Source organism: Sus scrofa, chromosome 4, assembly GCF_054392235.1.
Source record: "Sus scrofa isolate SSC_HxYL_T2T_F1_AM1 chromosome 4, Sscrofa_HxYL_maternal_Yorkshire_Landrace_v2.0, whole genome shotgun sequence".
In the NCBI taxonomy this organism is placed as follows: Eukaryota; Metazoa; Chordata; class Mammalia; order Artiodactyla; family Suidae; genus Sus; species Sus scrofa.
Genome location: NC_139386.1, coordinates 123,585,140 through 123,598,553, shown reverse-complemented (window position 1 = coordinate 123,598,553; position 13,414 = coordinate 123,585,140). Strand labels below are relative to the sequence as shown.

Here is a 13,414-nt window from a genome sequence, read left to right as displayed (position 1 = left end):
ATTTATCACTTAGAATTCATTCATGTCTCTTTAAGTCTACAGATTTCCTATTTTCAGTTGAATCTTAGGCTACGAATTTCTTGTACAGTTTTTTTTTTTTTTGAAGCTTTTAATTGGTTTTCCCTTTCTTACTATGTATTACATGTTCTTTGCCATGTCCTAAAGTTCTTACTATTTTTTTATGGATTCAGTAGTTTCTTAAATTTTTCTGTGTTTTGAAGAGTTTTATTTTGTTTTTGCCTAGTTTTTGTTCTCTGAATTACCTATTTCCTCAAGAGTCAGGGTTTTTTTTCATTCATTTTATTTTAGTTCCTCTTTTTTATCTTGCGGGATAATGTCCGGAGACTCAGCTGCCTATTTCAATTTAAGAATGTGCCAATGGGAAGTTTGACAAGGCCTCACTCTTCCTCCTGTGTGTCTCTCTTACTCACAATACTACCACACTCACAAGACTTCTGATGCCAGATATGCATGGGATTTTCCTCATACCAAGCAACTCTGAGATACCAGCTAGTCCTATAATTTAACTCAATTCTGATACTATCTACTTGAAGATAGCATCAGGTCCTGCAGGTTGGGGTTCCGGCCTAGGAGATGCTAATCGCAAGTCCAAGGTGTGGCCTGACTGGCTGTAAACTGAAAGTTCCCATAACCCTCTCCTTAGGTTCAATCAATTTGCTAGACTGGTTCCTAGAACTTAGGAAAAGTTTACTTCCAGGATTACTAGTTTATTATAAAAAGATTTAATACAGAAACTACCAGATGGAGAGAAGCATAGGGCGAGGTGTGTGTGGGAAGGTACACTGAGCTTCCATGCCCTCCCCAGGCAAGCCACTCCCCAGGACCTCATGTGTTCACCATCCCACAAGTTCCCTGAACCCTGCATTCTGGGGATGTTTGTGGAGGCTCCGTTATGTATCACAGTCCATAATAATCAATCATTATCTCAATTTCCAACCCCTGTCCCCTCTCCAGAGAACGGGGTTAGAGGGCTGAAAGACCCAAGCTTTTAATCACAGCTGGGTATTTCTGGTGACCAGGCCCCATCCAGGATATGATCAAGTATCACTTCATTAAAACTAAAGACATTCACAAAAATTCCAAGGGATCTAGGAGCTCAGTGTCAGGAACCAGGGTCAAAGACCAAATACTAGAACAAATGATGCTCTTAGTGCTTATTATTTAGGAAAAAACGAGGGTTTTGGGAACTCTGTACTGGTACCTGGAGGCAGAGGCCAGTGCACTTTGTCTCTATTATCTCACACCTTTGCGTAAGAAGACAGGGCTTATTGTTAGACCATTTTTGCTTTATTTTATTTAGTTATTTATTTATTTTTTTGCTTTTTAGGGCCACACCCATAGCATATGGAAGTTCCCAGGCTAGGAGTCCAATTTGAGCCACAGCTGCTGGCCTACACCACAGCCACAGCAACACCAGATCTGAGCCAAGTCTGCAACCTACACCACAGCTCACAGCAACGCCAGATCCTTAACCCACTGAGTGAGGCCAGGGATCGAACCTGCAACCTCATGGTTCCCAGTCAATTTCTTTCCACTGTGTCACAATGGGAGCTCCAGCTTTGGGTTTTTGAGTCAATAATTTCAGAGATCTTTTTAAGACTGGCTCTGCCATGATGGGAACTGCCCCTTTTTGCTTTAAAGTGGGTAACCTATTGGAGAGTTAGCCCAGCCATTCTACCCGCTCCCAAATACCAAATGTGTTGAAGAATGTAAGCAGAAGCCCTGTACAAACCCCAAGCTTTGGAAGATCCTGGAGACAGCCAGCCATAAAAGAACTGCTGCCTCTGCACAGACCCAGAGCAGTTACCTATTCCACACTGGGAGCTGAGGGCCATCAGTGGGGCCCTCAGAGATGGGGAGGGGGCAGCAGGCTTCCAGGGCTCAGAGGTGCCCTTGGAATACAGGAACTATATAGCTTCTTCTCTTACATTCTGTGTTCACTCCTGTACCCTTGGCTCCAACGACAGTGCCTGGCACATCGACAGAAGTTAAAAAGCTCCCAAATGCTAATTCTGAAGACATAATCAAATGTACCTCAGTGAAGAGGATGGAGAGGCATTTATGGCATGTATTTCCCTTCACTCTTCCCTTCTCCCCCTCTAACAGATCCTCCTCTTCTTTCAGCAGGGTGTCTGGCCACTCGTGGAGGAAATAAGACTTCCCAGCCTCATTTGCATCTAGGTGACATGATTAAATTTGTTCCAGTGGAATGTGAGTGGAGGTAGCAGAAGAAACCAGGCAACTGGATGATCTGGAGGAACTAAACCAACAATAGGCCTTGGCTTGCCTGTCTACGATTGTGCAAAAAAGAAATAAAATTTTCTCCTGTATTTTGCACTTTCTGGTACAGCAAGTTTGCTCAATTCAGCATTCAAACAACATAGTTTGGCTGTTGAAGGAGCTCTCTAACAAGATTAAGTTTAAAAACGACTATAAAACAAATGACTATAAAGAAATGGCACCAAAGCCAAAGATTTATGACAGAGAAACTAAAGCCCAGAATTAAATGAAGTATTTTAATATGCTAAGAATATTAAAGGCCTGCCTGCTAAGGAACATTTAAAGCACAAAATTGAAGAAGATATAATATGACTAAAAAAGACATAATAAATTAAAAGATGGCAGTGCAAAAGAGAACTATCAGTGTCTATTTTTTCTCCATCAAAGAGAATAATCTTGAAAGTGGAAAGACTGAAACAAACACAATCAGAGGGAATAAAATGAACAAGAGAGAGGATGAGGGGCAGCCTCTGCATCTTGGGCCCCAATTCCAACCACTTTACCCTTTACCTGAAGCTTTGCTTCTCCCAAGTTTATCAGAGAGGACGTGTCAAACACCAGACTCAGAGGTGCCTTAAAAAGACTGGTGAGGAGTTCCCGTCGTAGCGCAGTGGTTAACGAATCCGACTAGCAACCATGAGGTTGCGGGTTCGGTCCCTGCCCTTGCTCAGTGGGTTAACGATCCGGCGTTGCCGGGAGCTGTGGTGTAGGTTGCAGACGCGGCTCGGATCCCGCGTTGCTGTGGCTCTGGCGTAGGCCGGTGGCTACAGCTCCGATTCAACCCCTAGCCTGGGAACCTCCATATGCCGCGGGAGGGGCCCAAGAAATAGCAGCAACAACAACAACAAAAAGACAAAAGACAAAAAAAAAAAAAAAAAGACTGGTGAAAATATGCCTTTGGGGCTGGAGAGCAAGGCTTCAAAAGGTAAAGAAAGAATGGCCTGATTTGTGAGAATTACTCAGACATGAACTTATTTCGTATTTCATTTATTTGTTCATTGACTCCCTTACACACACACACACACACACACACACAAAACATGCCTCAATTAAAATATAGACTTCAAGAGAGCAGAGATACTGTCAATTGTGTTTTCCATTGTGCCTAGAATAGTGATGCTTGATGCACTCTCTTTAAAATCATTTCCCCTGGCACACCAACATGTTACTGTTTCTCCCAGCTTAACAAAACTTTCATTGGCTTCACTTCCCCTGTCTGAAACTGTCCCAATTTTTTTTGACTCCCTCTTGCAACATAATGCAACAGTCCCCTGTACTCTCCATATTAGTCTGCTCTGGCTGCCATAACAAAATGCCATAGACTAGGTTGCTTAACCAACAGAAATTTATCTCTCACTGTTCTGAAGACTGAGAAGTCTAAGATCAAGGTGCCAATGAACTTGGTTCTTGGTGAGAGCCTTCTTTTCTTTCGCTTTTTTTTTTTTTTTTTTTTTTTTTTTTTGCCTTTTTAGGGCCATACCTGCAGCATATGGAAGTTCCCAGGCTGGGGTCAAATCAGCTACAGTGGCCTGCCTACACCAGGGCCACAGCAACATGGTATCCAAGCCAGGTCTGCAACCTATACCACAGCTCATGGCAACCCCGGATCCTTAACCCACTGAGCGAGGCCAGGGATTGAACCCGCATCCTCATGGATCCTAGTCGGGTTCATTAACCACAGAGCCAAGAAGGGAACTCCTTGGTGAGAGCCTTCTACCCACCTTGCAGACTGTCGCCTTCTCCCTGTCCTCACCTGGCCTTTCCTCACTGTGCACACAGAGAAAGTAACTGCTCTCTCTCACCTCCTCCTCTTATAAAGCCACAAATCCCATTCTGAGGGCCCCACCCAAGGCTTAATCTAACCCTAATTACCTCCCAAAAGCATCACCTCTGAGGGTTAGGGCTTCAACGTATGAATTTAAAGGGACACAAACCTTCAGTCTATAACATGCCACCTCGCCCCTCCAAAATTCATGTCCTTCTCATATGCAAATACATTCATTCTGTCGCAAGAGCCCCAAAGTTGTAACTCATTCTGGTATGACTCTAAAGTCCAAAGTCCAAAGTTTCATCTAAATAACCTCTAATCAGTTAAGTGTGAGTCTCTAGGTATGATACAACCAATGGCATAATTCCCCAGCTGTAAACCTATGAAACCAGGAACGTTTAATGCTTCCCAAATATAATGCTGTGCCAGGATAGACATCCCATTCCAAAAGAAAGAAGTAGAAAAATGGCAAAAAAGGAAAATTAATTGGTCCTAAGCAAGTTCAAAATCTAGCAAGGTGAATTTCATCAGATCTTAATGCTCAAGAATGCATATGTATATAAACACATATACATATATAGCAACAAATATATGCATATATATACATGTATATATAGAGACTCATTCCTTATGATAAAACCATTTTTACATAAAAATGTATAATTTTTAAGTATATATATATATTTGTGTGTGTGTGTGTGTATATATATATACATACATAAATTTATTACAAGAAATTGAGTCACACACTTATGGAGGCTGAGAAGTCCCATGTTGGGCGGTAAGCAAACTGGAGACCTAAGAAAGCCAACAAGAAGAGTTTCAGTCCAAGTTCAAATCTCAAGACCAGAGAACACTAATGTTTCATCTCAAAGACCATCAGGCAAAGAGAGAGACAGACTCTTTTCTTATACAACCTTTTGTTCTGCTCAGGCCTTCACTGGGATTGGAGGAAGTCCACAGTGAGGAAGCCAATCTGCCAATCCAAATGTGAATCTCATCTAGAAACACCCTCACAGACACACAGAGAATAATGTTTAATCTAGGTGCCTTGTGGTTCAGTCATGTTAACACATAACCATTCCACTCCTGATGCCAGTTCTTCTCTTCCCATTCTCATTTAAGCCCACTCTGAAAGGAGTCTGTCCTTATGACCCTTGCCTAGGTTCCAATGTCCTCTGCCCTGCTAAATCCATCTTTCTCACCTTGTCTGCAACATTAGAAGAATTTAACATGGTTGATCACTCCTCTTCTTGACACATTTCATTTGACTCCCAGGACAACACTCTCTCTGTGATTGTGTTACCACACTGGTTCATCTTTCTAAGTCTCCTTTGCTGGCTTCTCCATTTTTCCATGTTGGGATACCTTTGGTTTCCGCTCTTGGACATCTCCCAGTCTTGCATTCTTTCCATTGGAAATTATATTCGACCTTAGGACTTGAAACACAACCACGTGGGCCCAACTGTTAAAGTCACAGCTTTAGCTCTGACCTCCAGCTGAACTCTCAAACCATATGTTCTACTGTCTCTGATAGACATCTCGACCTCAGCATGTCCAAAATGGAGCCCTTAATATCCCCACCTTTGAATATGCTCCATTTACAACCATCTCCATCCAAAAGATAATTTCATCGTACTCAACTTCCACGTGACATTGAATACTGTTGTTCACCTCAGTTTTCTAGATACTTATTTTCTTAGCTCCTATGACTCCACCTACTCTTAGTTCTCTCATGGCTCTGGCATGCTGTACTCAGCCTTCTACGTGGACTTCTATTTATACTCTTAAAGTTTAGGGCTTAAACATTAAGCTTCGTGAACTGAAGTCTGGCACTTGCCATCAGACTCCACACGGGGTAAAACATGAGCTACACTGCCGACCTGCAGCGCCCCAAAGCTCAGGGTGGAGACGGGGAGTGAGGCACGCTGTGCTCTGGGAAAACTGGAAGAACAGGTCTTCAGAGAGTTATTTTTAGATTTTATGAACCCAATTCTTGCATCTCCTCATATCCAGAAAAACACTAAAATTCGTCAATGATGACTAAAATCTGTGACCAGTAGTCCCCTTCATGAGACCAGCAGCAAACTTCTGTAAAATGTGTGCCCGGCTGCAGGCACCTCCCCCTCACCTTCAGGACTTAGATCTTAATAGTCCCCCCTTTCCTCTTTCAGAGAAAGCTCTGAAATACTGCCTCCTCCTAGGCTACAGTTAGTGCGCAAAACAAAAGATGTTATGGTCCCCCGGTGAGAAGAGCCCCTCCCAAGGGTGGGCCAATGAGCCCTGAGGGAACTCAAGAAAGCATATCAAAGGAGTGATGCCAGTAAGCCCAGACCTTTGGTTTCCCAGGGAAACTGGTTTTCTGTCAATCTTCTGTAAATCTGGTTATCTGCACATCTTTTGCTCCTACCACCTCCCCATTGTTGCAAAAACTCCTACATCCTAGCCTCGCCCCTCCCCTCTTCAGAGTGGTTTCTCAGGGCTACCTGAGAATTTCACCCCAAATAAAACTTAACTCTCTCCTTTCAAGCTGTATTTCCTTTTTTTTTTTTTTTTTTGGTCTTTTTTTGCTTTTTCTAGGGCCGCTCCTGCGGCATATGGAGGTTCCCAGGCTAGGGGTCTAATCAGAGCTGTAGCCACCAGCCTACACTTTATGAACTTTCTGCCTACCAAACCAAAAAACCCAAGTTGTTCAATTAATTAACTAAATGGCAAATTAACAATTAATTAATCTATTCACTTCATCCAATTTTCATTCTTAAACTCAACCACTGTCCATTGATGGATGAATGAATAAAGAAGTGTGGCATATATGTGTGATGTATGTGTGCGTATCATACATGTGTATGTGACTGTGTGTGGGTATGGTCTGTTATTCAGCCATAAAAGATGAGGAAATCCTACGATTTGCAACAACATGGATGGACCCTGAAGGCATTATGCTAAATGAAATGTCAGACAAAGAAAGACAAATACTGTATTATTTCACTTAAATGTGGAATCTAAAAACAAACAAACACCATCAAACTCACAGACAAAGAGATAAGATGTGTAGTTACCAGAGGTGAAAAGCAGGGAGGGTGGGGAATTGGAGGAGGGTGGCCCAAAGGTACAGACTTCCAGTCATAACACAAGTAAGTACTAGGGAGGTGACGTCAACACAGTTAACACTGCTGAGTAACACACTGGAACGCTGTTAAAGAGTTAATCCTAACACCTCTCATCACAAGCGGAAATTTTTTCTTCCTTTTTTTCTTTTTTCTTTCTTTTCTATTTGTTGTATCCATATGATGATGGCTGTTAGCTGGACATGCCGTGGTAATTATATGGTAATTATTTCATATGTAAATCAAACTGTCGTGCTATACATCTTAGATGTATACAAAGATGGATGTCAATAATTTCTCAGTAAGAATGGGAAAAAAAGGAGTCCTTGTTGTGGCTCAGTGGTTAACGAACCTGACTAGTATCCAAGAGGATGTAGGTTCAATCCCTGGCCTTGCTCAGTGGGTTAAGGATCTGGCATTGCTGTGAGCTGTGGTGTAGGCTGGCAGCTACAGCTCTGACTTGACCCCTAGCCTGGGAACCTCCATATGCCATGGGTGTGGCCCTAAAAAGACAAAAGCCAAAAAAAAAAATGGGGAGAAACTACTTTTGCACATAAGTAGATCTTGTGATAGGTCGGTCAGTCTTTGCCCCTCTGCAGCAATTTTGGTTTCATACTTCTGTCCTTGTGTTCTAAGGATTCACCTAAGGTCCTCCTTGCCATGACGCTAATAAAGGATGGCAGAAATATACTGGGAGCTCAGCCTCACCAAGGGTAAAGTCTGGGTCATTTTAAAATCCAAAATGCTCTAGGCGTATGTGTTTCAATAAATAATTCCCTTGTTTTGTTGGGCCAATCATGCATCTGCTTTAGCCTATATGTTCCTCTCTAATATTGATCTATACTGTGTGTCTATCTAGCCTATGTGTCTCTCCCTACCATAGATCTACATCACAGATATATCATATTTTTTATAATTTTCCCTAAGATTCTTCTCTGGGATACTAGATTTTATTTCTCACACTTTCACTTAATTGGTTGGGATTCTCAACCAAAATGGCTTTTTTTGAAACATTATGGTACCTCATCTGAATTCAAATATTGCCTCTGGCCTAACTTTTCAACACCTCTTTGGACAATAGAGATTATTTTGTGTTAAGATGCCAAAACCAGGGATGGTGGTGAGGGGTAAGGAATAAAGACTAACATACCAGAAGATGCAGCATGGGCCAAGTTCAGGTTGGGGATTGGATACTGGGGTGTACTATACGTTGAACAGCAAGGTATCAACTTGAAGCATCAATAAAGAATAAAGTTTAATATCAATGATAATAACTATACCTACAAGGCATAATGCATCCAGAAGTTGACAAGGTATCTGACAAAGTGTGACCTCTCAGCTTTAGGATGAACTGTGCCAATTGCATTTAAGCCTGTCTAAGCTTATCTGGAGAACGACCTAGGCAGACCCCACAGAGCTCTTTGTATGAGGAGCTGAGTTATCACTTCAGAGAGAACATAACTTGAAGGAATCAAGCACAACAAGCTGATTCCGTAACAGAGCTTCGGTGGGAGGAGGACAATTCTGAACACAGAGTGGTGTTTGTCAGTTATATTTGTTTCCAAGAGCCATCTCCAAGGACTTATCTCACAGTTCTGTGAAGAGGGGAGTAATGTAAGTAAAACCAAGGAACTGTGCATTTGTTATCTATTGCTGTATAACAAATAAGCACATGTTCAGTGGCTAAAAACATACATCTATCATCTCACAAAATCGGGCACAGTTTAACCAGGTCCACTGCTTCAGAGTCTCTCCTGAGGCTTCAGTCAAGGTTGCTGGCATCTCATCTGAAAGCTCAACTGGAGAGGGATCTGCTCCCAAGTTCAAATGGTTGTTAGCAGGATTCAATGATCTATGTCCTGCTGGACTAGAGGCCTTACTGTCCTGCCTACTGACAGCCAGCAGCTGCCCTCAGTTCCTCTTCACTGGGCCTCCCGGACTTGGATGCTTGCTTCATGCACACAAGCCAAGAAGGCAGTCAGGGGACCTGCTGGAAATCACAGTAATGTAATTATGGAACTGACAGCCCATCACCTCTGCCATAGCCTGCTGGTTAGAAGCTAAACACAGTTTAGCTTCCTCACTTGAGGTAAAACAGTTACACAGGGCAAGAAGACCAGGAAACAGATATTTGGGGACCATTTCAGAGTCTCTCTGCCTCACACTGATTTATCAGAAACTCAAAGTCACTGAGGTATCAGCAGCACGGCTTTCATATACTGCTTTGCCAGAGGCCTATAGATGAGAAGGGTAGTTAATGATGGAACCTCACTGTGAGTCTGAGAGCACAGGAACTGAGAGGGGACTTAGGAGCCAACCTGAGGCTGAAGGGTACTAGAACAGCCCCTAAAATAAAAATTCTTCATATTCTGGCTTAGGACCAGCCTTAACAGGGAAATATTCAAGTCTGAATTCAATAAATGTAAATACCCACATGGTGGCAGTAGATGCCAGGAAATCCTAGGTATTGTGCATGTCTAAGGACCAGAAGAGCAAATTTATTTCCCCACATGGCAACCTGTTTTCCCTATGTCTGACGTTGCTTTTTCTGAGAAGCCTCAAGAACCTTCAGGTCTTCTTCAAACAGATATGATAAGGGACTGTCGCCTTTTTTTTATGTCTACTTTGTCACACTCTCCTCAAGTGCCACAACCTCCAGAGAGACTCTCAGAAATCTCCAGACTAGAAATGGGCACCGGGCTCCATATTCATGTTTGCCCCAAATGCCAGGGGGGTACAAGCCAAGCTCTCCTAATACTTCCATCATCATACTTTCATGACAGTTCCAGGCTAGATCTGCATGTTCTGTCACAGAACATCTGAGAAATAAAAGGCCGCTCTCCTGCTTCTTGCAGGATTAGTAATTTCCAATTAACTCTCTTCATTCTCTCCCAGAGAGACCTGACAGAGTCAACCCCTGGGGAAAACGGCTGGAGGGAGAAATAAAAAGAACCATGATTCTGGAGTGATGGTCAGTTTGAACAGACTCTTTTTCTACAAGAACAGCGTGAGGGAAGTGAGACTGCCTATCCTCAAGTCAGCTCTTGCTGGTGCTCCAGCTCCTAGGGAGCCCAAAAGAGGGGTTTATGCAGGGGGCGGGGAGGGATTCTGAACTGAAGGCAGGCACCTCCAGTGCTGACATGTCAACACTGCAGCACCAAGGTGGACTAGATCAACCCCAGCCTCACCCTCGCTTGCTCCTAAGTACTGATAACCAGCACACAAGGACTTCTGGACAAATAAAAAGAGGGCCCTGAAGGAAATGGACCAGAACTTTTCCGCCAATAGAGGACTGTGTTCTGTTCTAAGCCATTAATGGGAGTTATTTCCACCCCAAACTATAAAAATGTTAGCCTGAATTACTTTGTTTAGAATATTAGGATTTGTAAAGGTTTTGCAACTGGAAATAAGTGGGCCAAAGCAGCGTTCACACGCTCGGGCCACTGCCATCTGTTTGATACAGCTGTCTGCTGAAATCTGCCAAAGGACAGTTAAAAATAGATAGCAGCGCCCTTAAAGGACTTGCATGATTGATTTATACAGCCTTCCATATTTATTCACCTAGATCAGTTGTCTCCAAATGTTTTTGCTTGTGTATCCTTAAAAGAAATTTAAAAAAATAACACATCCTTCACAATTTTTTTAAGTTGACCATCTGATATTTTTTAATATGGTTAAAAGTTAAATTCTCCTTGGGTTAATATTACTTTATTATTAGAATGAGTCAGGATTTGGCTATTCCTATTTTTCATTTATATTTATAGCATTAAAAACTTTGTTTTTATACATACGTAGATGAGAATGAAAGTTTTGTTAGGAAAAGAGCATGAAAAGGAATAATGAGAAAAACAAAGACAAAGAGGAAGAGAAATATAAGTATCAGGTCCTAGGATGGATTTGAGTTTCATTAGCCCAAAGTCTATAAAATATGAGGTGCAGACCTCTTTTTAAAAGCGTACATTATAAACTTTTAAAATTAGGAGGGCAAATATTTACGTAATATGAAAACAAAAATCACAACAAATTATACATTTTAAAAGGATGATAAATTCCACAAATATCATACAACCGAGAAAAATATAACAAAATTAATACTCTATAATAATTTTTCTACATTTTGACTTGCTATTTTTAATCATTTCTTCAAATGACAATGCCATTTTGTATCATTTTCTATGAGAAAAACAGAAAGATAATCAAGACTTTTCAACACAGTTGATACATTTTGTTACTGATAGTTCAGAAAAGCTTCTTTCTGTTTCATCGTTACTGGCGGTTATTGGTTAATTTCCTCCCAGTTTCTCTCTCAGGGGGTGCTCCTTGCCAGGGAAAGCCTTTAGGGGCTCCAGCCCATTGACTGGCCAGGCTACGGCTACAGTATTAGGACTGCAGCACTGCGGCCAGCTCTGCCAGGTCCTCCCTGCCCCCCTCTCTCATCCACCTGAGTGAGTGTGTAGCTCTGATACGACTCCCTCAGGAGGAGCTCATTATTGAGTAATAGTGAGGGTATGAAAGAGATAAGGCAGTCAAACAACAAGTGTCATCAACTCCAACTGTCCCGTGCTACTGAATTGGGAACATCCCAACAAGGATCAAACCAACTCCTTCCAAAGGCCATGCCTCATCCTTGCCAGACATTCATCTAGGAGAGGAAAAGACAATGACCTGTGGAAGGTTTACGGTTATAAGAGCCTTCTCTAACACCAATAGTTTGTTGTCCTTCTGAAGAGTTTAGACCCCAGGGTGCTGTATCAGGAAACATTTGGGATGGATAAGAGGTATTTCTTTTCAAAAGTTGGGAAATGGTGACTATAAAAGAGAATTAGGGCAAGGGAAAAGGAGAGAGAGCATTTTAATGTACACTCTCCAGTTGTTGGATATGGTCTTCTCTGAGAGATGCTCTTCTCTGATTTCAGCCAATATCAATACAGTTACTTCCATTATTCAAATTTTGTGCCTTTACCAATATTTTGTTTCCTTAACCTACCATTAATTTTGAGATGTGCGTTGACATATTCCACTGTGATCGTCAACTTATCAATTTCTCCCTGTAGTTCTATCCACTTTTGCTTTATAAATAGTTAAGTATGTTTTGTTAGGTGTATCTATTCTGGTGAATTGAATCTTATTCTAGCATTTATCCCCCTATATTGTAATTACCAGTTTATTTGTATGTTTTCCCATTAGAGTGCTTGTGCATTGAGAAAGGTCAGTGTTTGATTTATGAGTGAATATCCGCTACCACTATTATAGCTCAGGCTCTCATTACCTCTTTCCTGACTATTAATATAGCCTACTAACCAGACCAGTACTAAACTGCCAATTTCACCCCCTCGAAGTCTCTGTCAGATTAATCTTCTTTGAAAACAGCTTTGATCATATCACTTGTTAAACTGTGCCTTCCTACTGCTCATGGAATAAAGTACAAACTTCATAGTCATCATTCAAATTTCTCAATGATTTGAAATTCACTCATTTTTCTCACTTATGAGAAGACTGATCAAACCGAAATCCTCACTAGCCTACATGGATCCTACATCCCTTCTTCTTTCTACTTCTAATACTCAGATGATGGTAAAACTTCCCTTCCCATTCTGCAAATCCAGTCCCTTTAAAGTCAATCTTAAAAGCCTCTTCCTCTGAAAGTTTCTGGCATATTCACTCCAAAAAAATATTCTCTCCTTTTAAATAGTGTTATAGACTGGATGCCTGTGTTGTCTTAAAAAGCCATATGTTGATGCCCCAACCCCCAATGTGACTTATTTAAAGAGAGAGCCTGTGAGGAGGTGACATAGGGTAATGAGGTGATAAGGATAGGGCCCTAACCTGATATAGCTGGTGTCCTTATAAGAAGAGGACTAGATCCCAGAGCTCTCCTTCTCCACCACCTGATGGCAGAGTGAGGAGGCGGCTGTCTGCAAACAAGGACAAGAGTTCTCATCAGGAATAAAATCAGTCAGCACCTTGAGCTTAGACCTCCCAGAGTCCAGAATTGTGAGAAATATGTTTCTGTTGTTTAAGCCACCCAGTCTGTGGTATTTTATTATGACAGCCTGCACTGACAAATACAAATGACAATATACTACCTCATCAATATCTCTTCTTGGCTTTAGTTTTTTGGTTTTTGGTTTTTGGGTTTTTTTTTTTTTTTTTTTTTTTTGCATTGAATTATCATTGCTCATGTGGCATGGTTATTTCTCATTTATTAATGTCTAATAATTCATGATGAGTCAAAGAA

General features: G+C 41.6%; 1 protein-coding gene across 9 annotated transcripts in view; it reads right to left on the bottom strand.

Moving 5' to 3' along the window:
- FRRS1 (ferric chelate reductase 1) overlaps positions 1-13,414 on the bottom strand; it is a 103,288-nt gene that overhangs the window by 68,957 nt on the left and 20,917 nt on the right. Inside the window, exon 1 of one of the 9 annotated variants that reach the window (XM_021088477.2) lies at positions 5,275-5,946. The exons of the other annotated variants lie outside the window; for them this stretch is intronic. Coding sequence (XP_020944136.1) covers positions 5,275-5,304 — 30 coding nt within the window. The 5' untranslated portion in view covers positions 5,305-5,946. Of the gene's footprint in view, positions 1-5,274; positions 5,947-13,414 lie in introns of those variants that run through there. 9 annotated transcript variants of the gene reach the window in all.